The following is a 25859-nucleotide window of genomic DNA, read 5'->3' as shown; positions in this document are numbered from 1 at the left end:
TCAGCCTCACGTGAATTGCACATGGAAAAACTGACATGCTTGTCCTCTGATTTTAAAAAAACAAACTCAGAAACCAATTTTAACAGGATAGGTGAGTAGTGTAGTGAGCATTATCTACCATATTACTCTCCAGTCAAGGGGAGGCAGGTAGCCGAGTGGTTAGAGCGTTGGGCCAGTAACCGGAAGATTGCTGGATCGAATCCCCGAGCTGATAAGGTCTGTCGTTCTGAAAAATTCGATTAACATTGGCTTTATATTGCCCGATGCAAATAAAATATCTACGTTATGAAACCCAAATAAAAATATATATTTTTAACCCAAATATAATGTGACACGCGACTACGTCAGGGTGCACCGCACTGAGGAGGTTGCGAAGAAACAACGTTCGGGGAATATTTTGATAGCATAGCCTCTCGACTATAGTGTAACCGAACCGCTAGCTACTTAACTTTGGAGACCGTTTAGTTGACTGAGATAGCAAAATCGCTACAATTATTAAGCTACTTTGTCATTAGCTAGTTTAAGCTTGTTTGAGAAATGTTCAAGTTCATTTACATTAATCGTTAGCTAACCCACTAACGTGGGCTAGCTACCAGCTACATAGCAAGCTTTATCTTGCCGAATCGCTATCTTTCTTACTAAGCTTGTTTCGTTAGCTCATCATAGCAAGGATTCATTGCTGTGTTGCCTAACTTTCCTGTAAATCACAGTATTTTCCCTACTAACGCTGCTGCGGACAGTACAGACGCAGGCCTATGATTGGAAACAATGAGCTCGGATAGAGGAGACAGCCAACGACGGCTAGCTAACAATTTGGCTACTACTGTAGTAGCTTGTATTGGAGGCGAACTGAAGTCGCAGATTGTTGGGGTAGCTACTGTAATGGCCTTGTAAGTTAAGATATATTTCTCCATTCTGTAGACTACCGGTCCCATCATAACGTACCAAACTAAGAAAAGGAAGACCAATAGCTAGCTAACGTTAGCAAATGTTGAAATACACTTCACTTTGTTTAGCTATTATGTTAACTGCTTGCTTGCTGTCAGCCTTACCGGTTAGCCAGTGAACTTGGCTACTGTTAATCGTTTGCTAGATAGTTTGTGGTGGATCGGTTAACTAAATAAACCCCACATAACTAACATTATTCGTTTATTTAGTTATCAAATTAACGCCAACACAACATTTCTCAGAATGTCCCGTTAACCAACTAGTAGCTAGCTAGCACTAGCCAAGGCATGTTGGCTAGCTACAGTATCCAGCTGGTCGCTAGCTTACTGGCAGCTACGTTAGCTGACTTGAAGTTAGTTACCACTGATACTGTATTGTCAACCTTATTGCACTTGCCGGTGAATGTTTTTAAGAGTCAAACAAGGAAGGACTAGCTCGCCAAGTTATGTATGTGACCCTAATGTAATTGCCAGGAGATAATATCCACTACCAATTGTGCGAGCTGCTTTTCAAAGATGGCAACAAAGCGTACTAACGTTATGCTACTGCTGCGGTCAGCTAGCTAGCAAGGTTACCCAATAAAAGTGGGACAGTTTTAGTCAGTTGGTTAGCTAGCTACGCCCTATTGAAATACAGGGATGCCAGCAACATGAAAGTGCAAACTGATACCTGCAACCCATCCAAGGTCCCACAAAACGACATGTCAGACAAAAGGGACAGCCACCACAGTAAATTTTTTTCTCTCAACCAAGACTGTCGGAGTGAACTGTGTTCAGGGTCTCAGCAGCAGAAAGTTCACCTTGTATCATCATCAGACTCAAAGTGGCACCGCACTCAATGCAGCAGGCTAGTCACCGAAGGACTCAGCAACGGAACCTCCCTGGAGAATGTAAATGTTCTTTCCCACGGTTGTTCTACCAATGATTTTGCACTAAGACATGGGGTGCCTGAAATCTCAAACGACCTGTCATTACCTGAGGTCTACATACCTACCACAGTTCGAGTTGAAGAAGACCTTAGCTATGAGTTACAGCAGGCCTATAGGATATTTCACGGGTTTCTCCTGGAAAAGCACAAAGGCATTACGACTCCATTCTTGCACCCCATCGGCTTCAAGGACCACACTGACAGGGCTGAGGGTCAACTTAAGCAGTCCATGTGTTTCAGAAGGATGGAGGAGAAGTTTGTTAGCCGGGAGTATGAAACCATCACAGAGTTTGTGGCAGACTTCAGGCTGATGTTAGAGAACTGCTACAGACACCATGGGGTCGACCACTGGATTTCTAAACAGGCGCAGAAATTGGAGATTATGCTTGAGCAGAAGTTGACACTGCTGTCAAGGTAAGAAAGTGCAAGCCTTGCATACATACACTACCGTTCAAAAGTTTGGGGTCACTTAGAAATGCCCTTTTTTATTTTTAAGAAACACTTTTTTTTGTCCATTAAAATAACATCAAATTGATCAGAAATACAGTGTAGACATTTAATTTTACCTTTATTTAACTAGGCAAGTCAGTTAAGAACAAATTCTTATTTTCAATGATGGCCTAGGAACAGTGGGTTAACTGACAGATTTGTACCTTGTCAGCTCGGGGATTTGAACTTGCAACATTTCAGTTACTAGTCCAACACTCTAACCACTAGGCTACGCTATTGTAGCTGGAAACGGCAGATTTCTTATGGAAAATCTACATAGGCGTACAGAGGCCCATTATCAGCAACCACTCCTGTGTTCCAATTAGCTAATCAAAGTTTATCGTTTTAAAAGGCTAATTGATCATTAGAAAACTCTTTATCAATTATGTTAGCATAGCTGAAAACTGTTGTTCTGATTAAATAATCAATCAAACTGGCCTTCTTTAGACTAGTTGAGTATCTGGAGCATCAGCATTTGTGGGTTTGATTACAGGCTCATTCCCACTGGGAATGTGATGAAATAAGTAAAAGCTGAAATAAATCATTCCCTATACTATTATTCTTGACATTTCACATTCTTAAAATAAAGTGGTGATCCTAACTGACCTAAATCAGGGAATCTTTTCTAGGATTAAACGTCAGGAATTGTGAAAAATTGAGTTTAAATGTATTTGGTTAAGGTGTATGTATAATTCTGACTTCAACTGTATATATTCCATAAAAAGTTTCCATCTAGAATAGTCATTGACAACATTAACAATGTCTACACTGCATTTCTGATCAATTTTATGTTATTTTATGTTATTATTTTATGTTAATTTGATGTTATTTTAATGGACATTTGAAAGTGACCCCAAACTTTTGGAAAATGGTGTACATTCATTACAAAACCTACATATTGTACATAGGCTACATTCATTCACACTTAACACACATTCAATGATATTGATTTGCTGCTATAGTAGTAACAAAAAAACAACAGTTATTTTATTACATATTTTAACCTTTGACATCAGTAGTGTTTGTTTGATCCATGACCCATGAAACTACTGAGACCCTAACCCTATGATGCTCTGTTTGTATCAACCTGCCCAACCAGGATGCTGCGAGAGAAGACCACTCTGGCGGTGACCTCCAAGGGTCGTTTCGGGACAGAGGATGAGAGGGGGCCTGTGGGCACCTCAACCAGACGGAGGTCCGTGCCTCGCAGCTTGGCAACTATAACAGTGGGGGGAAATGAGTCCATCATGATCCAGGCACTCAGGCTGGAGGAGCAGCAGAAAGCCAAGGAAGAGAAGAGGTTAGATATGGATGAAATGTAATGCTCCAGTGCCCGAGGCTAAGGCCTGGCCAGGCAGATGTTGGGTTTTCTATGTCCCGATTCCCTCCACGGTCAAAATAAAAACAAACAAATTCCATAGACTACTTAATCCAATGACACTATACATACAGGATTACAAAAACAAGTTTTATTATATTTCATTCTAATTCCGTGTATGACTATATCAACGATGTGGCTGTGATTGTTAGACTCAGTTTTTAGTAGTTCCATTTGATTTCAAAAACTTTGACCACACTCCTTCCATACATATTAGCCCATGGTAGAAGTGTTCGGAAAGTACATTTTTGGACCTGAATGCCAAAACATTTAGGAGATTGAGGTGCTCAAAGTGGATCCATTTGGCATATCCTACCATTGAGACATCCATGTCTTCATCACTGGGAAATATAAACGGTTGAGTTTGGTGTCATTTAAAAGCTTACAAACACAGATGCCAGATTATTTGATCATTTATTTGAAAAGTCAACTTTAATTTTCACATGTTGTAATTTAGACCCTATTTTGAGACTGCATACTGGTGAATGCAGGGTGGGTGTCATTTCAACCATATAAATATAATGGGCATATCCCTTCAGACCACTGCAATTTAGCTGGTACATAATTGACATTTTAATTGAATTAACATTTTTAAAGTCCAATTAGTACCACAAAGATGGCTGCCGGTCCACCCACTATCAAATGTCAACTTAAATGGTAGAAGTGGTCAGAAAGTAGCTTTTTATCGCGCCCAGGCTCTGTCGTAACCGGCCGCGACCGGGAGGTCCTTGGGGCAACGCACAATTGGCCTAACGTTGTCTGGGTTAGGGAGGGTTTGGCCGGTAGGGATATCCTTGTCTCATCGTGCACCAGTGACTCCTGTGGCGGGCTGGGCGCAGTGCGCGCTAGCCAAGGTTGCCAGGTGCACGGTGTTTCCTCCGACACATTGGTGCGGCTGGCTTCCGGGTTGGATGCGCGCTGTGTTAAGAAGCTGTGCGGCTTGGTTGGGTTGTGTATCGGAGGACGCATGACTTTCAACCTTCGTCTCTCCCGAGCCCGTACGGGAGTTGTAGCGATGAGACAAGATAGTGGCTACTAAACAATTGGATACCACGAAATTGGGGAGGAAAAAGGGGGTAAAATTAAAAATAAATAAAAAGAAAGTAGCTTTTTGGACCTGATTGCCAAAACATTTAGGAGATACAGGTGCTCAAAGTTGGCCCATTTTGCATATCCTACAATGAAACATCTGTCTTCACTGGAAAAAATACAAGGTTGAGTTTGATATCATTTAAAAGCTTACGAACAGGGTTGTCAAACTATTGTATAGAGTGTTTTGTTCAAATCAAAAGTGGTGCGGTCAGAAAGTGATTGAAATCAAATGGAATGACCCATATCTGCTTCATCAACTCATCCTTCATTTCTGATTTTAGGCAGCGGGAGCTGGAGAAGAAGGAGGCGGAGGAAAACTCAGCCAAGGAAGTAGAGGAGTGGGAGCGCAGTCTTCTCTCCCAGGTGGCCCAGAATCCCGTGAAAACCTTGTGGGAACTCCCTGCCATCGGCCACTTCCTCTGCCTGGCCCAGGCAGCTCTCAACCTCCCAGAGATAGTGTTCTTTGAGCTGGAGCGGTGTCTTCTCATGCCTCGCTGCAGCGTCTTCCTCTCCAAGATCATGAGTTCACTTCTCTGCCAGCCCCAGAGGAGAGGGATGCTCCACCGCCGCCCAGCCCTCACATACCGCCGCTGGGAGTCCGAGCTGCGTCAGAGGGTGCAGGGCTGGTACTATGCTATGGGTACAGCGGAGGATCAGGGCTGGATGGCTGAGCAGCTCGGCCTCTCCCATCAGTTCTTCAGGACGACCGGGGAGGTTAGTCCCCTGGAGGAGAACCCCTTCCATCTCTTACCCTTCATTCAGCGTGTGTGGCTGCTCAAAGGCCTGTGTGACAATGTGTATGAGACCCAGAAAGATGTGCAGGACGCTGTGCTGGGCCAGCCCATCCACGAGTGCCGCGAGTCCATCCTGGGCTATGACGGGAATGAGAACGCCTATATCCACTTCCCACATTTCTGCGGGGCGGACCTGCGTATCTACTGCCAGAGTGCCAGCATGCCCCCGGACTTCCCCTTTCCAGCTGTCTGGGTCAGGCGGGTGGAGCCTGATGAGGGAATATCAGAGGACTCGGACGAGCAGAAGGACTCTGAGCATCTGGTTTCCATGGAGACAGAGGACTATGAGGAGAAACCTGGTTCTGACAGAATGAGTGGTGGTAGGATTAAAGGGGAGAATGGGGGCACAAGCAGGGGTGGGCAGTTTCACACGTGGGGAATGGAGGAGGATGAGGACTCTTCTGTTTCTGTAGAGGATGGTGATAAGGAGGACTATAAGCCTAAACAGAACAGACACACTGGCTCTTCTACTCCCTCCTCACATATCAAGGACTTTGTGGGCAGAGGGTGTGTGAAGAAAAAGCCACAGGAAGTGGAATGTAGGCCTGATAGACTCCAGGTGAAACAGGAAGAGGGGTCGGACTCATCCTCCTCTGGGTCATCCTCAGAGTCATGTGAGACGCGTCTCAGTGTGGGGGAACACAGCTATACGGGCAAGTTCCCTGCTCTCCCTGGTGAGATAACAGGTAGGCCTAGTGTGGCTGTACCAATGAGACAGACTGATGTTAAAGTCGACGGGGACAAACTCACTGAGGGGCTGAGGCCATGTCCAAGATGTGTCTCCAGAATGGGGGCAAAGTCAGAGGACAATCATCGCTGCCGTTGTGCCAAGAACAAGGCATCAACAACCTCAGCTTCTGGGGCTGGCCACACCCGCAAGATGAACTTGACAGAGGATAACATGGACAGGATTCGGGCCAAGAAAAAGAAAAGGAAAAAAAAGAGGGAGGTACGTGCAGCAGGTGGACAGCGCAGACCAGACAGGACCCGACTCTGCAAGGCCAAGGCAGCTAAATCCACCCTCCAGAGAGCTGCTACCAACATCAAGAAAAAGGACAAGAGTAAAAAACGCAAAATGGGTGGGTAAAATAACTTTCTGCTTTGCACATTACTCCTGCCTTCCTACATCAAGCTTTTGCAGTTGTTTGGCCAAATGATGTAAAAACCCGACTGTTTGTTTAAAATGAATTCAAATGCTTTGGCTGATTGATGTCTTAATTACTCAGTAAAATAATATTCTTTCTCAGCAGGAAAAAAGCTGTCTTCAAAGAAGAAACCTCAACTCCCAGTTGAACACGGATTTAGGGTAAGCCCCACAGTTTTTCACAAGTGTTTGTTGTTGTATTGTTTTAATGCAAAATACGGAATAGGAATGAATATGCTATTTGAATCAATGCATGCTGATTTGTCTTTCTCCTTCCCTTCCCCATCTGCCTCTCTACGCTCTTAATCCAGTTGGTGTGCACCAGTCTAGAGGAGCTGAGGGAACTCATCAGCAGGACAGAGGATGAGCTGGATGAGCTGGAGAGCACCAAAAAGAGATCTGTTAGTAAAGTAATAAAAAAATTAAATTAAATTGTATTTTGGTTTGACTATACCGTGTCAAAAAAGCATTATCGACAGAAACAACCTTTACACACGGTATGGGTGGATTACATCGATACAATGTAAAAAAAAATAATAATAAGAATAAAAAATTAATGATAGAGGGAACACATTTCTATAGCTTGTCTACTATGGGAGTATACGGCATCGAGAATAAGAGGGGGAATACGAACTACAGTGGTTAATGCTTTCAAGCATGGGGTTTGTTTATTCTTGACGTCATGTGTTTTAATGGTTTTACAGGAAAGGTGGTATTTCAGGAGAGAAGCCGTAAAAGACCTGCACATCACTCTCATAAGGCTGCTCAACGAGCTCTCCCCATGGGAACCCAAACTGGTCAAGGCTTTCCATAGGAACAGGTAAGGCACTTGCCTGAAGGCAGTTATATTAACCTAAAAGCTGTGTCCGGCAAAAACACATAACTGTCTCCCCGATGCCGGTTATGTCATCTGTCCCCACAGGCTACGTTTAAAAAAGGATTATGATGACTTCAAAAAGCACCCCGACTGTGACAACTTTGTCAGAGAGGAGTGGGTGGCAGAGGATGTGGACAGAAGCACAGGTGACGACACTAGGCTGACTGAAGAGGACGAACTGCAACAGCAGGACCAGACAGTTCAGAGAATTCTGTGGACAGGAGGTAAATTGTGCTTTATTTGTTGCTACAACTGAATAATAAATCACAGGAGCAGCATATACTAAGGAGGTAGTGTGTTTAACCTGCACCCTCTTGGTTAGGTCGTTATTGTAGTAGAGAATGTGTTCTTAATCATTTATCTAGTTAAATGTTAAATATGCATTGAAACCACATAATAAAAATTGTCAGGGCATTTTAGAATTAATACGTTGTACTTTTGTTGTTGTTGTTTTTTGCAGAGGACTCGGTGCAGCTTAGAGCAGAGGCATTGAGAGGCAGCTTCACCGTGGTAACCAGACAAGAGATGTTGACCTTGAATGAGCATAGACCTTCCACTCGGGGCTTGAAGCGCCTGCACAGCGGTATAGACGAGGACCCAAGTCCCATTAAGAGAGGCAGGATTGGCAGTAACGAGATGACAACTTCTCCTGAAGGATCAGAAATGGAAAACCGACCCAGGGAAACAAATCCAGCAGCACAGCGGGCTGGAGAGACCAGCCCAGTTGTTGTAACACCTATGGCTGGTTTCCAAAGGGCCTACAAGCCTGTTCAACTACATACCCTGCTGGCTAAGAGTGTAGGGAATAAAGTGACCTTAATTCATCATCAGCCTGGTACAGGTGTTATCCGCCATGTTGGTCAGGCACAAAGCAAGGACTGTGCTTCTTCCATGCAAGCTACCAAACTTCAACCGTCTTTACCACAAAGCTCTCGATACCTACCACGACCAACAACACCAACATCTAAACACTCACAGACGGTCCATACCACGCCCATACCAAAGAGCCCCATACAGGTTGTATACAAGATACCTGAGGGCATGGGTCTGGTCAGGAAAGATGGGAGCCCTGTGAAAATCGAAGTACAGCCAATCCTGGACCAGAAAACAGGGAATAAGATAATGCAACGAGTGGTCATCCTGCCATCGAACATGCTCATTCAAAAGTCGGAGGATAAAAGTCTGCCCCAGCAACTAAGGACTCTCCAGGTCCCAGCCTTTAAAGATTCCACTCCACTGTCACAAAGCTCTGGGTTCACCATGCCTCAACGTCATGACAACCGGATCCTAACACCCTCAACTACCATCTCTCCTAGGTTGCAGACATCTCTAACTCCAGGTTACAAGGTTGCCCAACTCCCTGGTTGCAAAGCAAGTAGCACTACCCAAAATGTTATACCAAATAGATCCAACCCCGTCAGTGCGGCATCTACTGATCCAAGCAAACCTCCGGACCGTAAACAAGAGCTGAAGACTGTGTGCATCAGGGACTCGCAGTCCATTCTAGTCACCACTAGGGGGGGCAACACTGGTGTTGTCAAGGTGCAGTCATCTGACCAGAGTAGACCTGGTTCGATACCTGCCAGCCCTGTCATCACCATCTCTCCACAGTTCAAAGCCTTCCTCGTGTCCAAGACGTTTCCACCTGCTGCCACTACAGTCCCTGTGGTCACCAGCTCACCTGTAGCCCAGTCGCGATCAGGACCTTCACTGTTACGGTCTTCAACTGCCACAAGTTCAACAACTACACGCCAGTCTCCGATCACTGCTGTCATTCCAATGGCCACAAGTCAAACCGCGGGTTCTGATGTTAACGTTGCTGTAAACCAGGGCTGCACTGTTTCATCTACACTTGCTGTTAACACACAGCTATTTAAAAGCATTGTCACTGCACCTGGTAAACCAGCAGGTGCCACCCAGACGTCTCTGGTCCAGTGTGTCAACAAACCTGTTCTGAAAAGGGTAGGTCCAGATGAAAAGGGTAGGTCCCCCCCATTCACAAAGTTCATCCTGGTCTCTCCCTCCTCAAACATCACGTCTGTGGCTGCAACCAAAGTCACTTCCACCACGGCTCCCTCTGCTCTTCCAGGTCAAAGTTTCATGTTTATCAGCCAATCACCATCTACAGGTAATCCAAAACCGGCATCATCAGTGTCTGGACCCACCACACAATCCCCGACCATGTCGATACCCACTGAAGCAATGAAGATCGGACTCAACCTCGGTCAAGCTATTGGCAGCGCTAACTTCAGAGCTTTGAATAAGGTCCAGAGCATCAATCTGCTTCCAGGTTCTCAGATAAGGCTACCACAGCAGGCAAACCTTTGCAGGACAGTTAGTGCACTCGCACAATCTACTTTAAAAAAAACATTTGTATCTGCCTCAAAGTCGGGCCTTCTTGCAACCCCATCGTCTCATATTGTCACTAGCACTGCACATTTGCCATCCTCCACACTGCTGACTGGATCTCAACTACAAGGCATCCCTTCATCCTCTGTGATCCCCAATCAAATCAAGGTAGCTGGGCAGCCAGGGTCTTCTATAATCAGAGGTTTGATCTCCAGCAACACACCAGTGTCAGTCACTACACCGCTAAGCCCTGTCAAAACATCCCTCCTCACATCACCGGCGCAGGTTTCTCAGTCTCAGAACTCTGTCGGTGTCGCCACACCTGCTCAGATGCTAAACACTCCACAGTCTCCAACTGCCTCTATATCCACTCAGCAGTCCTCTCCTATACAGCCAGCTGGTAATACCAATCCTGTCTCCAGCACCATCACCACTTTGCAACAAAAGATTGTCATCAACACCACTGCTACTCTTGCAGGCGGCACTCAGATTCTCCTCAACAACACCCGTTTTGTTGTTCCTCCTCAAGGCCTTGGGCCTGGACAGCATGTCCTCATAATCTCCAGCCCTGCCGTGCCTGTGGCAGCTCCTAGTCCCAGGGGAGCGATCCCAGCCACCGGTGTACCACAAGGGCCAATGTTACCTGGGCTAGCCCTACCTGCACAAAGCCCCAGAATGGCCAGACCACCCGGGACACACCAGCCTCAACAAGCAGCACTTAGATCCCCAACCCTGGCAGCACCATCCACTGTGAAAGTTGGACCCTCTATCCCTGTTTCTTTCACTGTCCCTCGCCAGATGGTGGCTGTTCGAGCCTCACTATCGCCCACCAGCACCACCACCAACAGTTCTCCACAAGTTTCACACTGGCTCCCTGCTCCGGCCACCATACACACTCATGTGGTTGCAGCTCCACATTTAACTCAACCTGAAGGGATGGGCGGCTTCTCACTCTCTTCCCTGCCAGGAAGTCCCAGCGCAGCTCAAATGGCAGGAGTTGCACAGAACCCATCAAAACAGCTCCCTTTGCACACAGCACTTGGTGTCAACACACCACTCAAAGCACAGCAGCTAATGTCATTCATGCAACCTATGGGAGTGGTCTCCAGGTCCAGGACACAGGTGCTGCCGGCGGTAGCTGTTCCCCCAATAGGGAGCACTGTCTCCCGGATGCAGACTCTACCCGTGGCAACCATACCATCCATCGGGAGTGCTTTCAGTAGCAAACAGGCGTCTCCTGTGGCAACTGTGTCTCCATCCAACTGCACTATAATCATGACACCAGCACAACCTATCAGGACGGTAATGCCGGCAGAGACTATCCGCATGCCCACTGTTTTATCCAATCCTCAGCAGCAGCAAATACTGGGCCTGGGCAAGCCCCCTTTGCAGCCTTTACAGGCACCTGCATCAGCAGTACAAACAACCAGCCCCACCACCAAGCTACTAGTGAGTCCTGATGGTGCCGTTTTAAATTTGGCTAGAGGCCCTACCACCATCACAGGCCTGCCAGAGATGGCTAACAAGTCTTTGGCTGCGTTGGTTGTTACTCCTAACCCCCCTGGGAGAGTGCCGTTGCCTAGCGCAAATACTGCCAATCCCTTAATGCCTACACAGGCTGAGTGAAGTGGATCTATCAAATGAAAGAGATTGAAAGCCAGTACCAGTGTGATGTGATGAAGCAGACACATATTCCAGATAACTTTGTGTTCTGGACTGCTTTAGAACATTCTAGAAGGTTTTTGGTAGAAGGTGGGGGGGTGGGTTGGTTGAGAAACTGCCTGGTTGAGCTGCATTTTTACTTTGCATATCTGAGTGTGTTTTAAGCGATGCTAGATAAACTTTATAGTTGACTCAGTTTGCTCAAGAAATGTAGGTGGAAATGTATTTGTGATGGTTTTCTATTTCTTTAAGCTAACAGCATTTTGGGGTTGCCTTCTCACAAAGTTTAAATGTGAATTTGGACATTTTTAGTTTTTTTAAAACCTTTTCAAGGCCAGTAATACATATGTTGTAAATTGCTAGGATTGCAGGGTAGAGTGACGGTAATACTTTTCAATTGACATTGAATATAATTCTGAAATTATATCCATTTTAATTCCTTAGATTGGAACAGCACTTGTTTTATTCTGTCTACCAGACTCTTAGGACTTTCCCTCAGACCTAATGTAGTATGTTCTTCAGATGTGTGTTGCCTACTCAATAGGCAGGTCAGTGTCCAAATGTAATTACATTGGTTCTCTTCCATTTCCAGCAACTATTTGGGACAAAATAGCATTTTACATGATTGAAGTGCAACTTCTAAATGATTTGTCGAAGCCCATATAAAACATTTTGGAAGTTATATTTATTTATTTTTCCTATCATAGATTTCTCAAAATATTTAGCGGGTACATTGTCATTGGATAACTGTGGACATTTCTGCATGGAAATAAATGGTGCGACTGTCCTCCATAAGAGTTTTGTGGTGTTCATGTGAATTAAGTTCTTTATTGAAATGTATACTTTCCAAATCCTCATAAGTACATTTTGAAATATATAAGCAAACAATCAAGCCGGTAAGCTGTTGTCATTAACTTCAGAAGAATTCTCAATTGCTGCTACACATTTGGTTGTCAATAATGTAACGTAGCAGGCATAAAATAAACACCTGATACTAGGTCCCCTACATACTGGTCTTGACGAGAAGGAAAAAAATAGTCCGGGGAGGTTCTATTCTGCACTGTTCAACCAATCCAGTAAATGTGGAGGAGGAGTTAAGATGGAGCGTCGCCTTGTAAACGTCCAAAAGCGGAAGTTGCGTCACAGGCTCGCTTTCCATTCCTCCTGAAAACCGGAACATCCGGTTTGTTGGGAACCTAGCTTCCGCCGAGTCATCACTGAAATGAACAAACAACTTCCAAAGTACAACATTGTTATGTTAGATATACAGGGATTGATAGAAAGTCTTGTTCTTTGAGCAGCATTCAGAAATAAAAGCTTGTGGAGCTAAAAGGTCAGAACATTAACATGAAACTACAGTGTGTCCCCCCCCAAAAAAAAAAAAAAAATATGGAAGAATACTTCTATAAACTTGTGATAGTGAATAGAGTGCAAAATATTTGTTCTTCACAAGTTTGATCATGTGTTTAATGACATAACACATGAAGTTTAATCTTTTTGGTTATCCCACAGAGGACTGTTGTTATTAGGGCGAGTAGGGAGGAGGTAGGGGTCCTGATGAGATCTTCTCATAGGCAGGAGGGGCATTGGGAAGCTGAAACACATCAATACAAATACACACACCATTTAGGAAACAACCAGGATAAAACCCTCTGATAATTGAAATACTATTTCCCTTTTCACAGTATTGTACCGACACGAACCAAACTGCTGGCTTGGATATTTTATTTTCACATCGTCCTTTTCGTAATGATTGCTGCAATGATGATGGATGCATAGGTCAGCTCAGTACAGCTTGGTTCGGCTCAGTCTTGTGAAAAGCCCTTATGTCGAAATATGCCCTTTCCAAGTACAATTATGCACCCCTTGGGGCCCTATGAATTCCAGAACGTAATCCCCTCCTGACGTCTGACATAATCTCTGACTGCACCACCAGTAGCCATATTGCACCAGGCAGCCCCTTATTCCACAAAGAACCCTTTAATTCCAGGAAAAGTCATGGAGATTGGAACTATAGGCCCTTCCTTCATGGTTGTGTTGGTGTGTATAGTCGAATGAATACAGTATGCTATGATCATGGCCATGGGTTGGTCACACTATTGCCTTCCAGCGCATGACTGCCCATGTCTGCAGCATGTGATCGAATCCTGGTTCCACCACTACGCATAAACAGAAACTCTCTCTTCACTTCTGTCTTTGTACACAGATTTAAACCTGCAGCTGTGTTTACACAGGAAGCCCAATTCTGATCTTTTTCTCAATTAGTGGAAAAAATATCTGAATTGGCCTGCCTGTGTAAACGCAGCAATAGAGGACAACTACATTCAATAAAACATCAATACTTTAAAAAAAAAAGTAAGTTCTGACCATTGACAAGCCCAGTACATCCAGTCCGAGTCTCTTACCACAGGTCGGAGCTCACTGAGGCCCATCTTGTTTTCTGCTGCAGCTCTTCGCTGGCTGAACTGTCCTCCGCTGAATCCTGGCGGGGACCCTGATCTTGGGCTCTGTGGGGAGAAAACAGCAACGTTAGTAAGGGGAACAGGAGGAATAAACCCTGTTGGACAGCAACCGATTACCTATTGCCACTATTCCATCTCCTTTAGATCTGTGAAAGAACTGGACAGGTGAAAGATACATATAATGTATATCCCTATTGCTTTCACCTGTTTTAGGCCTATTCTCTTCAGATCATTTCATATGAAGTGAAGGAGAGAGGGGAGAAGATGAAGCCATTTTATACCATAGAGATATGGACCCTTTGTCATGCAAAGCAATTACAGCTTGGACAATTCTTACCCTGATCATTTTGTACCCGCTTCTCCTCTTGAAATACCAGCATCCGACGATGAGAAGGGCTGCGAGAATTACAACCAACAGAGCTATGCCAGCTGCCCTGTGGCGCACCAAACAAAATGTAGTATTATGAATAAATGAATAATACTTTCTTCACCAATGGATACATTTTAAGATATAAGATGGCATAACAAATCGAATGGCGTTTTCTGAATGTCTGTAAGGCCTATATTCTACACAGTTCTAACTACCAGTTTAATGCTACAAATAATATCAGAAAACATCAATTCAATTCATGTTTTTTTCTTTTAGTTAGATTCAATCAATTCCACGAACTCTTCGGCCCTGACATGCTGTCCTCCTCTGCTTGCAAAATAAACGTTGAAGTCACCGCGAGGCATCTCTTTCCATCCAGACTTATACACCTGAGGAACATGATGCAATTACCATTATAAACGGTAGGAAACCGTTATTACAGGTTTATTTCAACATCAATAACAGGCTAAACTATATAGGCTAATCCACTGGTCAAGTATATTGGCCATTTTGCCGCAAAAATACATAGCTACAAATTTAATTTAGGCTAAATTCCAAAGCAACATCAACATATCAGAAGATATTTACATTGTATATCCTAGAATATTTTCTGTAGGGCTATGAATAATGTTATTTCATTGCAGCATCATAATGTAGCCTGTACCATAACTAACAGAAAATCTGAATCTTGATCAACATTGTATAGCCTAAGCTTCTATCAATATTGAAATAAATTGATCATTTTGAAAATGTAATCATTTAAAATATTTTTTTCTTAGTTCAAAAGAAAACTGAATGGACCTGTCCATCAATGGTCTGTGTTTATGTAGAAAAAGTTACCTAAAGTAGATAATTAGATTGTGAAGGGTCCGGTCCTTCTAAATTGCTTCTCAGCGCTTTCCCGAAAGCTCTCAGTCTCACTTTTCTTTGCTTAAATCTCTGACTTGAGAAAAGGTTAGAACTGTGAGGGGAGGAAAGGAATGCTCATGACCGTCACGAGTTCCACCGCTCATACTTAAAGCCATTGAACTGGACTAATGGGCGTGAAACCCCTCCAGTCCTGGAGCCAGAACACAATTTATATTATGGACTCGATTATGGAAACTTTATCTGCTGACTCTTTCTGTCTGACATGGCGCTCAGGCTCAACACGCTTCATTATTCACATGAATTAAGGGAAACTTCATAAACACTTATTCCTATTTTATATATAAGTAACACATCAAGGATTAAAATATTTAATATAATTCACAATATCATTTGAGTACATTTATTTCATTTCAGTTCATCAAAATAACTATGTAGCCTACCTTTATTGCACACTATTGATATCTTGAACATTGTACATGTCACCAGAAATTATGACCAAAAAATGAATCACTAAAATAATACCAAAATATTGCTTTGTAATTCTAACCTAACCTATTATAATTCCTGTGAATAAGATCACGTGTTTTATTGTATTGTAGTGGTAATGTAGTAGGATGCTCTTGATAGTGTAGGGCTAATATCCTTTTCATTTGTTGCCTGCTTTGGCATTATAGTAGGCCTACTTTCAGATTATCTTGCAGTACCAAGGATTGGTCTGTAGGGTGCACAATATGATTACTTTCTGCCTCACAAGTTGTAAACCACTGCAATGAGCACTGCAACAGAACATAAACTCAAAAAAAGCAAAAAAAGAAACGTCCTCTCACTGTCAACTGCGTTTATTTTCAGCAAACTTAACATGTGTAAATATTTGTATGAACATAACAAGATTCAACAACTGAGGCATAAACTGAACAAGTTCCACAGACTAACAGAGATGGAATAATGTGTACCTGAACAGGGGGGGGGGGTAACAGTCAGTATCTGGTGTGGCCACCAGCTGCATTAAGTACTGCAGTGCATCTCCTCCTCATGGACTGCACCAGATTTGCCTGTTCTTGCTGTGAGATGTTACCCCACTCTTCCACCAAGGCACCTGCAAGTTCCCTGACATTTCTGGGGGGAACGGCCCTAGCCCTCACCCTCCGATCCAACAGGTCCCAGAAGTACTCAATGGGATTGAGATCCGGGCTCTTTGCTGGCCATGGCAGAACACTGACATTCCTGTCTTGCAGGAAATCACGCACAGAATGAGCAACAGAATGAGCAGTATGGCTGGTGGCACTGTCATGCTGCAGGGTCATGTCAGGATGAGCCTGTAGGAAGGGTACCACATGAGGGAGGAGGATGTCTTCCCTGTAACGCACAGCGTTGAGATTGCCTGCAATGACAACAAGCTCAGTCCCATGATGCTGTGACACATCGGCCCAGACCATGACGGACCCTCCGCCTCCAAATCGATCCCGCTCCAGAGTACAGGCCTCAGTGTAACGCTCATTCCTTCGACGATAAACTCAAATCCGACCATCATCCCTTGGTGTTTTTCAGAGTCAGTAGAAAGGCCTCTATAGTGTCCTAAGTTTTCATATCTGTGACCTTAATTGCTTACCGTCTGTAAGCTGTTAGTGTCTTAACGACCGTTCCACAGGTGCATGTTCATTAATTGTTTATGGTTCATTGAACAAGCATTGGTAACAGTGTTTAAACCCTTTACAATGAAGATCTGTGAAGTTAGTTGGATTTTTCCAAATTATCTTTGAAAGACAGGGTCCTGAAAAAGGGACATTTCTTTTTTGTTGAGTTTACAAACACATACCAAATAAGGTAACTACTTGAGTCATAAACCACATTTTTGTTGTTGTTGGAAAAAACAGACATGAAGCAGAAATGTTGAAACATTTCAAGCCAATAATAATTGTTTGCCATAGAGTAACCATTACAGAATAGGATATGTCAAAATGATTGCGTTTCATACAGTTTTGTAAAAACGGCTAGCTGGAGCTTGTATGAACTGTTGGCTGTGAATGCTCTCACCTGCTAGTACTTAATGCTGATTGTTAAGGTACTGGGCAGCTGTATTCATCGACCTGGCCAATGCTTTCGACTCTGGCAATCACCACATTCTTATCGGTAGACTTAACAGCCTTGGTTTCTCAAATGACTGTCTCCCCTGGTTCACCAACTACTTATCAGACAGAGTTCAGTGGAGGGCCTGTTGTCCGGACCTCTGGCAGTCTCTATGGGGGTGCCACAGGGTTCAATTCTCGGGCCGACATTTCACTGTATACATCAATGATGTCGCTCTTGCTGCTGGTGATTCTCTGATCCACCGCTACGCAGATGACACCATTCTGTATACATCTGGCCCTTCTTTGGACTGTTAACTAACCTCCAGATGAGCTTCAATGCCATACAACTCTACTTCCGTGGCCTCCAACTGCTCTTAAATGCAAGTAAAACTAAGTGCATGCTCTTCAACCGATCGATGCCCACACCTGCCCGCCCGTCCAGCATCACTTCTGACTTAGAATATGGTGTCTGGTTAGACTGTAAGCTCTCCTTCCAGACTCACATTAAGCATTTCCAATCCAAAATTAAATCTATAATCAGCTTCCTATTTCGCAACAAAGCATCCTTCACTCATGCTGCCAAACATACCCTCGTAAAACTGACTATCCTACCGATCCTTGACTTTGGCGATGTCATTTACAAAATAGCCTCCAACACTCTACTCAGCAAATTGGATGCAGTCTATCACAGTGCCATCTGTTTTGTCACCAAAGCCCCATATACTACCCATCACTGCAACCTGTATACTCTCGTTGGCTGGCCCTCGCTTCATATTCATCGCCAAACCCACTGGCTCCAGGTCATCTATGTCTTTACGAGGTAAAGCCCCGCCTTATCTCAGCTCACTGGTCACCATAGCAGCACCCACCCGTAGCACGCGCTCCAGCAGGTATATTTCACTGGTCACCCCCAAAGCCAATTCATACTTTGGCCGCCTTTTCTTCCAGTTGTCTGCTGCCAATGACTGGAACTAACTACAAAAATCACTGAAGCTGGAGACTCATATCTCCCTCACTAACTTTAAGCACCAGCTGTCAGAGCAGCTCACAGATTACTGCACCTGTACATAGCCCATCTATAATTTAGGCCAAACAACTACCTCTCCCCCTACTGTATTTATTTATTTTGCTCCTTTGCACCACATGTTTCTCTACTTTGCACATTCTTCCACTGCAAATCTACCATTCCAGTGTTTTACTGCAATAATCTATATTGTATTTGCCTTTACCTCCCTTATCTCACCTCATTTGCTCACATTGTATATAGACTTATTTTTATACTGTATTATTGACTGTATGTTTGTTTTACTCCATGTGTAACTCTGTGTTGTTGTATGTGTCGAACTGCTTTGCTTTATCTTGGCCAGGTCGCAATTGTAAATGAGAACTTGTTCTCAACTTACCTACCTGGTTAAATAAAGGTGAAATATTTGTTTAAATTAAAATGTCCCCGTCAGTCCATTTTATTGGTAGCCTACATGGTAATGTAAAAGTTGTATTTTTTAGTGATCCAATATGTAACAGACTCCCGAGTGGCACAGAGGTCTAAGGCAGTGCATCTCAGTGCTAGCGGTGTCACTACAGACCATGGTTCGTTCCAGGACTGTATTACAACCGGCCGTGGTCGTTAGTCCCATAGGGAGGTGCACAATTGGCCCAGCGCAGTCCGGGGATGATTTGGCCAGGGTAGGCCATCATTGTAAAGAAAAATGTTTTTAACTGACTTGCCTAGTTAAATAAAGGTTAAACACACATATCATTTGGTTTCAATCCAGAGAGGTTAGAAAAAGTATCTAGATCCTCAATGAGGCTGTGGAGGGATACAGATTGTGGATTTAAAAGAAAACATGAATCATCAGTGTACAAAGACACCTTTGTTTTTAAGCCCTGGATTTCTAACCCCTTGATATTATTGTTGGATTTTAACAGCTAACATTTCAATGTCAATAATAAATAGATATGCCGATAGTGGACAACCTTGTTTTACTCCTCTTGACAGTTTAAAACTTTGAGAAGCAGCCATTATTTACTATGTTACATCTAGGGTTACTATAACTTTAACCCATGTTATAAGAGATTCTAAAAAATGTAAATATTCCAGGCATTTATATTCCAGTCATACTTTATCAAAAGCCTTTTCAAAGTCAGCTATGAATACCAGGCCTGGTTTCCCAGATTTTTCATAGTGTTCTATTATTTCCAGTCTTATATTATCTCCAATGTATTGTCCATGTAAAAAAAAACTGTCTGATTAGGATGAATAATATCGTGCTGCTGAAGAGGAATAAACAGATACCCCCATCGCGACGTCCCCAAAGGCTAACTCTCTAGCCCTTGCTATCTCCTTGCTTGCAAATTCGGCCTGCTAACTGCTAGCTTGTTTAGCCCGGTCCGCTAACTGCTACCGTGTTTAGCACCGTCTACTAACTGTTAGCTTGTTAGCACAGGCCTGCTAACCGTCTGAATCGCCGCGTCCCAAACACTCACTGAACCCATATTTACTTTCTATCCCTTTTCGATTTTTAATTTGTTTATACCTTCCGGTAACCTGCCTCACCCAATGTGATACGGAACCGCTATTATCTTTACATTTTTAGAACACACTCAAGAACCTCCAGAAGCTAACCAGCTAACTGGCTACAAGCTATTTGGTCATTGTTAGTTTTTTAACCTGGATAACACTCGCCAGTCCAGCTTCCCTGCCCCATCCACCGCTGCCCCTTGGACACTGATCACTTGGCTACATAGCTGATGCATGCTGGACTGTCCATTAATCACGGTAATCCATTCTGCTTGTTTATGTTTTATCTGTCGGCCCCAGCCGCACTTAGGCTCTGTGTGTAGTTAATCCGACCCTCTGCCTAATCAATCGCCATTCTACCTGCTGTTGTTGTGCTAGCTGATTAGCTGTTGTCTCACCTACTGTTTTAGCTAGCTCTCCCAATTCAACACCTGTGATTACTGTATGCCTTGCTGTATGTCTCTCTCAAATGTCAATATGCCTTGTATACTGTTGTGCAGGTTAGTTATCATTGTTTTAGTTTACAATGGAGCCCCTAGTTCCACTCTTTATACCCCTGTTACCTCCTTTGTCCCACCCCCCACACATGCGGTGACCTCACCCATTACAACCAGCATGTCCAGAGATACAACCTCTCTCATCATCACCCAGTGCCTGGGCTTACCTCCGCTGTACCCGCACCCCACCATACCCCTGTTTGCGCATTATGCCCTGAATATATTCTACCATGCCCAGAAACCTGCTCCTCTTATTCTCTGTCCCCAACGCCCTAGGCGACCAGTTTTGATAGCCTTCAGCCGCACCCTCATACTACTCCTTCTCTGTTCCGCGGGTGATGTGGAGGTAAACCCAGGCCCTGCATGTCCCCAGGCACCCTCATTTGTTGACTTCTGTGATCGAAAAAGCCTTGGTTTCATGCATGTCAACATCAGAAGCCTCCTCCCTAAGTTTGTCTTACTCACTGCTCTAGCACACTCTGCTAACCCTGATGTCCTTGCCGTGTCTGAATCCTGGCTCAGGAAGGCCACCAAAAATTCGGAGATTTCCATACCCAACTATAACATCTTCCGTCAAGATAGAACTTTTGTTCTATGTTGCTCTGTCTGTATGCTATGTCTTGCTTGTCCTATGTTGCACTGCGTGTGCTCACTGCTCAATAATTGTCTATATTGTAATTGCTTTTAATAACCTGCCCAGGGACTGAGGTTGAAAATTAGCCGGCTGGCTAAAACCCAGCACTTTTACTGAAACGTTGATTAATGGGCACTGCCCCTGCAAAAATAAAATCAACTCAAACAATAACTTTTTAATTCTATGCACTAAGCATTTTGCTTCACAACACTGAAGTGTAATGGACTGGATCTTTATATTTAGCACTTGGATCCTGTTTCAGTAATAATGAAGTCAGATCTTCTTGTTGAGTGTCTGATAATCGACCATTTATATAGGAGTGGTTAAAACATGTTAATAACGGTCCTCTGAGTATATATAAAAAAGGTTTGGTATACCTCCACTGGTATGACATCCAGCCTTGGAGTTTTCCCGAACTTAAAAGCTTTAGTTTGCATCAAGAAGTTCCTCCTCTGTAATTTGGCCTTCACGTGAGTCATTCTGTACAGCTGTTAATTTGACATTATTAGTAGAACAAAATCCATACAATTAGCTTCGGTTAGTGGAGATGGAGGAGACAAACAAAAACATCTGCTTAAAGTACTTTACTTCCTCTTTCAAAATATTGTTTGGCGAATCGTGGGTGACTCCGTCAGTGTAACAAGTTTCAGTAAATTCATTTTGGTAGCATTTCTTTGTTGAAGAACAAAAAAGAATTACACTGCAACATGTACATTCTGTATTCTGGTTGTGTGACCAATAAACTTGAATTGATTATAGCTAGGCATTAATTTGCAAAATAAGTAGTTTGGCTTTTATAAGGTGTTATGAGCCCATGGTAACCTATTAGGAGGCCTGCAGTAGGGATGGTCTACTGTGCGATGAGAGAGTTGTGTAGGGCAGCTCATCTTCTCCTGGGACTTGACGGCTTTGTGTGTGTGTGTGTGTGTGTGTATGTTGTGGGTAGTGAAAGCAGATCCATAGTGCTTAGGAATGCAGGATAACTCGTCTGCATCCTGGGGCGCAGAAACGACTCCTCTTTTGGGTACTGGAACATATTCACTGTAGCCAGGTCCAGTGGCGATTTTAGCATGTAAATCTTGGTGGGGCAAACCCCCCAATTTTGGGGGGGATGCATGCCAGCAAAGTCACTACACAACACAACACTAAACAATACATTAATTGCACTATAATGGTGACAAATGGTACCCACAAACTGTTAGGGTCTACTTAAAGCTGTCCCAACAGCAGAGTTTTCTTTTCAGCACCATATAGTGAATCCTTACCACTGTTACACCTGGCAAGCAGCGGAGCCTTGTCTGGCTGCAAAACAGTTAATTCAGCCACATTTACTGCCTTTAAAAAAACATAGCTGATATGGCTGACTTGCTTAAACAAATGTGGATTATACTGACAATTGAGATGTACAAACTATGACATAAGGGGACGACGAGCGGATAAGATGCAATCCATAATTCCGATTAAGATATTAATGAGCGAGTTAGGACGGACGTAGTCAATTTTATTTGTTCAGCACTTTTGAAATGTGCAGCAACACATTTCTGAATATGGGCCGTTCTTACAGTATTCTCCCTGTACACCAAGTCAGAACCACAGGATAAATAAAGAGGGCATATAAGCAGACAATATTCTCTTACAATATTCAATGATAACATTTATCTAAAACAGGCTATAGGCTACATGTGCACCACCAAGTCAGAACAATAAGCTAAGTTATGAGGGGGAAAGGGACCAAATTATTAGGGTGAGGCACATGACCTACTAACAGCTTACTACACACCATGCACTTAGTATTACATTATTAGCTACAGTATACATATCTCCCTGGCATATTGCATAATTTATGCAGCAGCATAAAATTCATTTTTGGACTCACTTGTTGTGCTGTGCTCACTTGAACAGGAAAGTGGCTCGGCGGTCCTTCTTGTGGGCACATTTTGTTGTTGTCACATCCTGATCTGTTTCACCTGTCTTTGTGATTGTCTCCACCCCCCTCCAGGTGTCACCTATCTTCCCCATTATCCCCTGTGTATTGATACCTGTGTTCTTTGTTTGTCTGTTGCCAGTTTGCCAAGTCAACCAGCGTTTTCTTTCTCAGCTCCTGCTTTTCCCCAGTCTCTCTTTCCTCACCCTCCTGGTTTTGACCCTTCCCTGTCCTGACTCTGAGCCCGCCTGCCTGACCACTCTGCCTGACCTTGCCTACCGACCGGTACCTTTGCCCCCCGCTGGATTTTTGACCTCTGCTTACCCTTACTGTTGCCTCTCCTCTGGTTTACTGACCACTGCCTGCCTTGACCTGTCTATTGCCTGCTCCTATTGGATCATTAAACTAGTGTTTATTCAATGTGGTCTGCATCTGGGTCTTACCTTCATACATTATAGTTATCAAACTTTGTCATCAAAGTCTGGCATTCTCTGGATTTATGGTGCTTTCAAGACAACTGGGAACTCTGGAACAAAAACAAGGTTAAATCATGACGTCAGTGATCTTCAGGTCGGAGCTCAAGAAAGAGGCCAGATTTCCCGACTTGGAATTCTGAGTAGGAGGACCGTTCAAAACATATTCTCCTAGTCGGAGCCCAGAATGCACTTTGCGGCAGAAGGCACTGCAAGGATTATTGTCGCTAGGAAATGTCCCGCCCTCAGAGGAGTCTTCTGAGCCTGTGTAGGGACCTGATTAGAATGTTGTTTTTTACAGAAAAGCAGGCTGATTTAGTTAATTTCGTTTTTGATAGTTTGTATGATATTCTATTTATTTTTACCCACATTATTTCCTTTTTGGGGATCCTTATTATCCGCCTGCATGGTAAGTGGCAGAATGTACATCAATTGTTGTGAACGCCATTATACCATAGAAGACATCTATCTATCTGCAGGTTGAACCTGATGAGATTGTAGATTCCTAAATTGACAGTGCAGTTTGTTTAGGCAATATTACAGCTAACTAGTTACTTTACATGCTGATAATGTCTTTGATATTATTGTGTGTAGCTACGTTTCCTTGCTTGCTAGCTTGCCAGCCCATAGAGAGCATTGCATTGTGGATTTTGTAATCGACTTGAACAGATTTTGACAACGATTTTTCATGTTCCTGTCAACCTTATTATAACACCAAAATGAAACATTTGTTCACAAAAAATCTCACATATTAGTGCTATTTAACACTGTAAATGAAAGGAATGAGTGGTTTTGGGTGGATTTTTACTTTAAGTACCAGCAGGTGAGGGCATTCACAGCGACCACTCAGATGAGCTCCAGCTAGCTGTTTTTACATGATCTTTTATAATTGCCAGATTCTGACCTGGCCAGTGGCGAACATGTCATTCAGGGCAGGTTACGTCAGCATCTTACTTTCAAAATCTTCGCTAACAGTCATCATCATGAATCATTGTCTACAATCTAAAGGCAAATCCTTTTTTTATCCTTGTCACATGAAGAGAAATAATGAAGAGAATTTATAGATAAAATCGGTTCTCATCGACCAATGGACATACCCATTACACAACAAGTTAAAAATGGCTAATTCAACAATGAGTGGTTTGGAAGTAATCAGTGGCTAACTGCAAGTATTGCAAAGCAATCCCTAGCCTGTTATTCAGTGGAGTAGCTGTGTTTTCCAACCCCGAATTCCCACCATAAATCCAGAGAATGTCAGACTTTGATGAAAGTTTGATGACAAAATTTGCCCACAAAGGACCGCCGCGCCACCTTCCTGTTTAAGTGAGCAAGGGGAGTCCAAAAATGTCTTGCATGCTGCTGCATAAATGATGTAATATGCCATGGAGATATGTATACTGTAGCTAAGAAAGTAATATTAAGTGTTTGTTGTATTAAGCTGTATTAAGCTGTTAGTAGCCGGTGTGTGATTGTTTGCAAACATTTTTTGTACAGCTTTGACAGTGCTACTGATAGTAGTGGTGGCGCTTGGCTTGCACCTGCTTGGCTTGCACCTTGCACCTATTTTCACCTCTTCATTTCGCCTGCTGTTCTAACTTGGTGGTGCAAATGTAGCCTATAAGCCTATAACCTGTTTTTGAGAAATGTAATCATCGAATATTGTAAGAGCTTTCATTGTCTGCTTCTAAGCCCCCTTGATTTATCCTACAGTTCTGACTTAGAATACAGAGAGAATACTGTAAGAATGGCCCATGTTCTGAATGATGTTGCTGTACATTTCAAAAGTGCTGAACAAATAGTTATATTGACTACGTCCGTTGTCGCTCGCTCATTAATGTCTTAATCAAAATGACGGATTGCCTCTTATCCTCCCCTTATGCTATAGTTTGTACATCTCAATTGTCAGTAGAAACTACATTTGTTTTTAAGCAAGTCAGCCATATCAGCTATATTTATTTTAAAGGCAGTAAATGAGGCTGGATGAACTGTTTCGCTGCCAGACAAGGCTCCGCTGATAGCCAGGTGTAACAGTGGTAAGGTGTTGTGACTGCTGTTGGGACAGTCTAATGTAGGCCCTAACAGTTTGTCACCGTTTCTCCCCGTTATATTGCAATTAATGTATTGTTTCGTGTTTTATAGTGGCATGCATGCCAGCAAAGCCACATTTCAATTTTTTTGCCCCACCAATAGTTACATGCTAACATCGCATCTGCTTGTGGTTATCCATGGTTGCTGGTTATTTACCAGGTAACAAGAAGTGGTTTAAACAAACGCAGGACATTGAATGCTTCCTGAATTGACTCCAAAAAGTAACATAAGTAGGCCTACAGTATCAGAGCGAGGTCAAACAAGTGTGTGTTAGTCAGATTATCCAATGTC

The 25859-nt window shown here is 43.4% G+C and overlaps 2 protein-coding genes across 3 annotated transcripts; one reads left to right on the top strand and one right to left on the bottom strand.

The window, feature by feature from the left end:
* Positions 1–131: 131 nt before the first annotated feature.
* LOC139408919 (uncharacterized bromodomain-containing protein 10-like) lies at positions 132–12337 on the top strand. Of its 2 annotated transcripts, none has more exons than XM_071153378.1 (8): positions 132–2289; positions 3464–3664; positions 5116–6707; positions 6879–6934; positions 7084–7173; positions 7477–7592; positions 7695–7873; positions 8110–12337. In XM_071153378.1, exons 1-8 carry the CDS (start codon positions 1598–1600, stop codon positions 11622–11624), a joined length of 6441 nt encoding a protein of 2146 aa, XP_071009479.1. In that variant the 5' UTR covers positions 132–1597; the 3' UTR covers positions 11625–12337. The 2 variants fall into 2 exon arrangements, with proteins under 2 accessions (XP_071009479.1, XP_071009478.1); XM_071153377.1 differs by having other exon boundaries at positions 6876–6934.
* Positions 12324–15433, bottom strand: LOC139408920 (melan-A). Its single transcript, XM_071153380.1, has 5 exons — positions 15333–15433; positions 14793–14881; positions 14460–14556; positions 14066–14167; positions 12324–13254 (listed from the first exon to the last, which is right to left on the bottom strand). Exons 2-5 carry the CDS (start codon positions 14855–14857, stop codon positions 13186–13188), a joined length of 333 nt encoding a protein of 110 aa, XP_071009481.1. The 5' UTR covers positions 14858–14881; positions 15333–15433; the 3' UTR covers positions 12324–13185.
* Between the last annotated feature and the right edge of the window lie 10426 nt (positions 15434–25859).

This window comes from Oncorhynchus clarkii, chromosome 5, assembly GCF_045791955.1.
Source record: "Oncorhynchus clarkii lewisi isolate Uvic-CL-2024 chromosome 5, UVic_Ocla_1.0, whole genome shotgun sequence".
NCBI classification, from domain to species: Eukaryota; Metazoa; Chordata; class Actinopteri; order Salmoniformes; family Salmonidae; genus Oncorhynchus; species Oncorhynchus clarkii.
The sequence above is the reverse complement of the archived record's forward strand: the minus strand, read 5'-3'. Positions and strand labels throughout refer to the sequence as shown.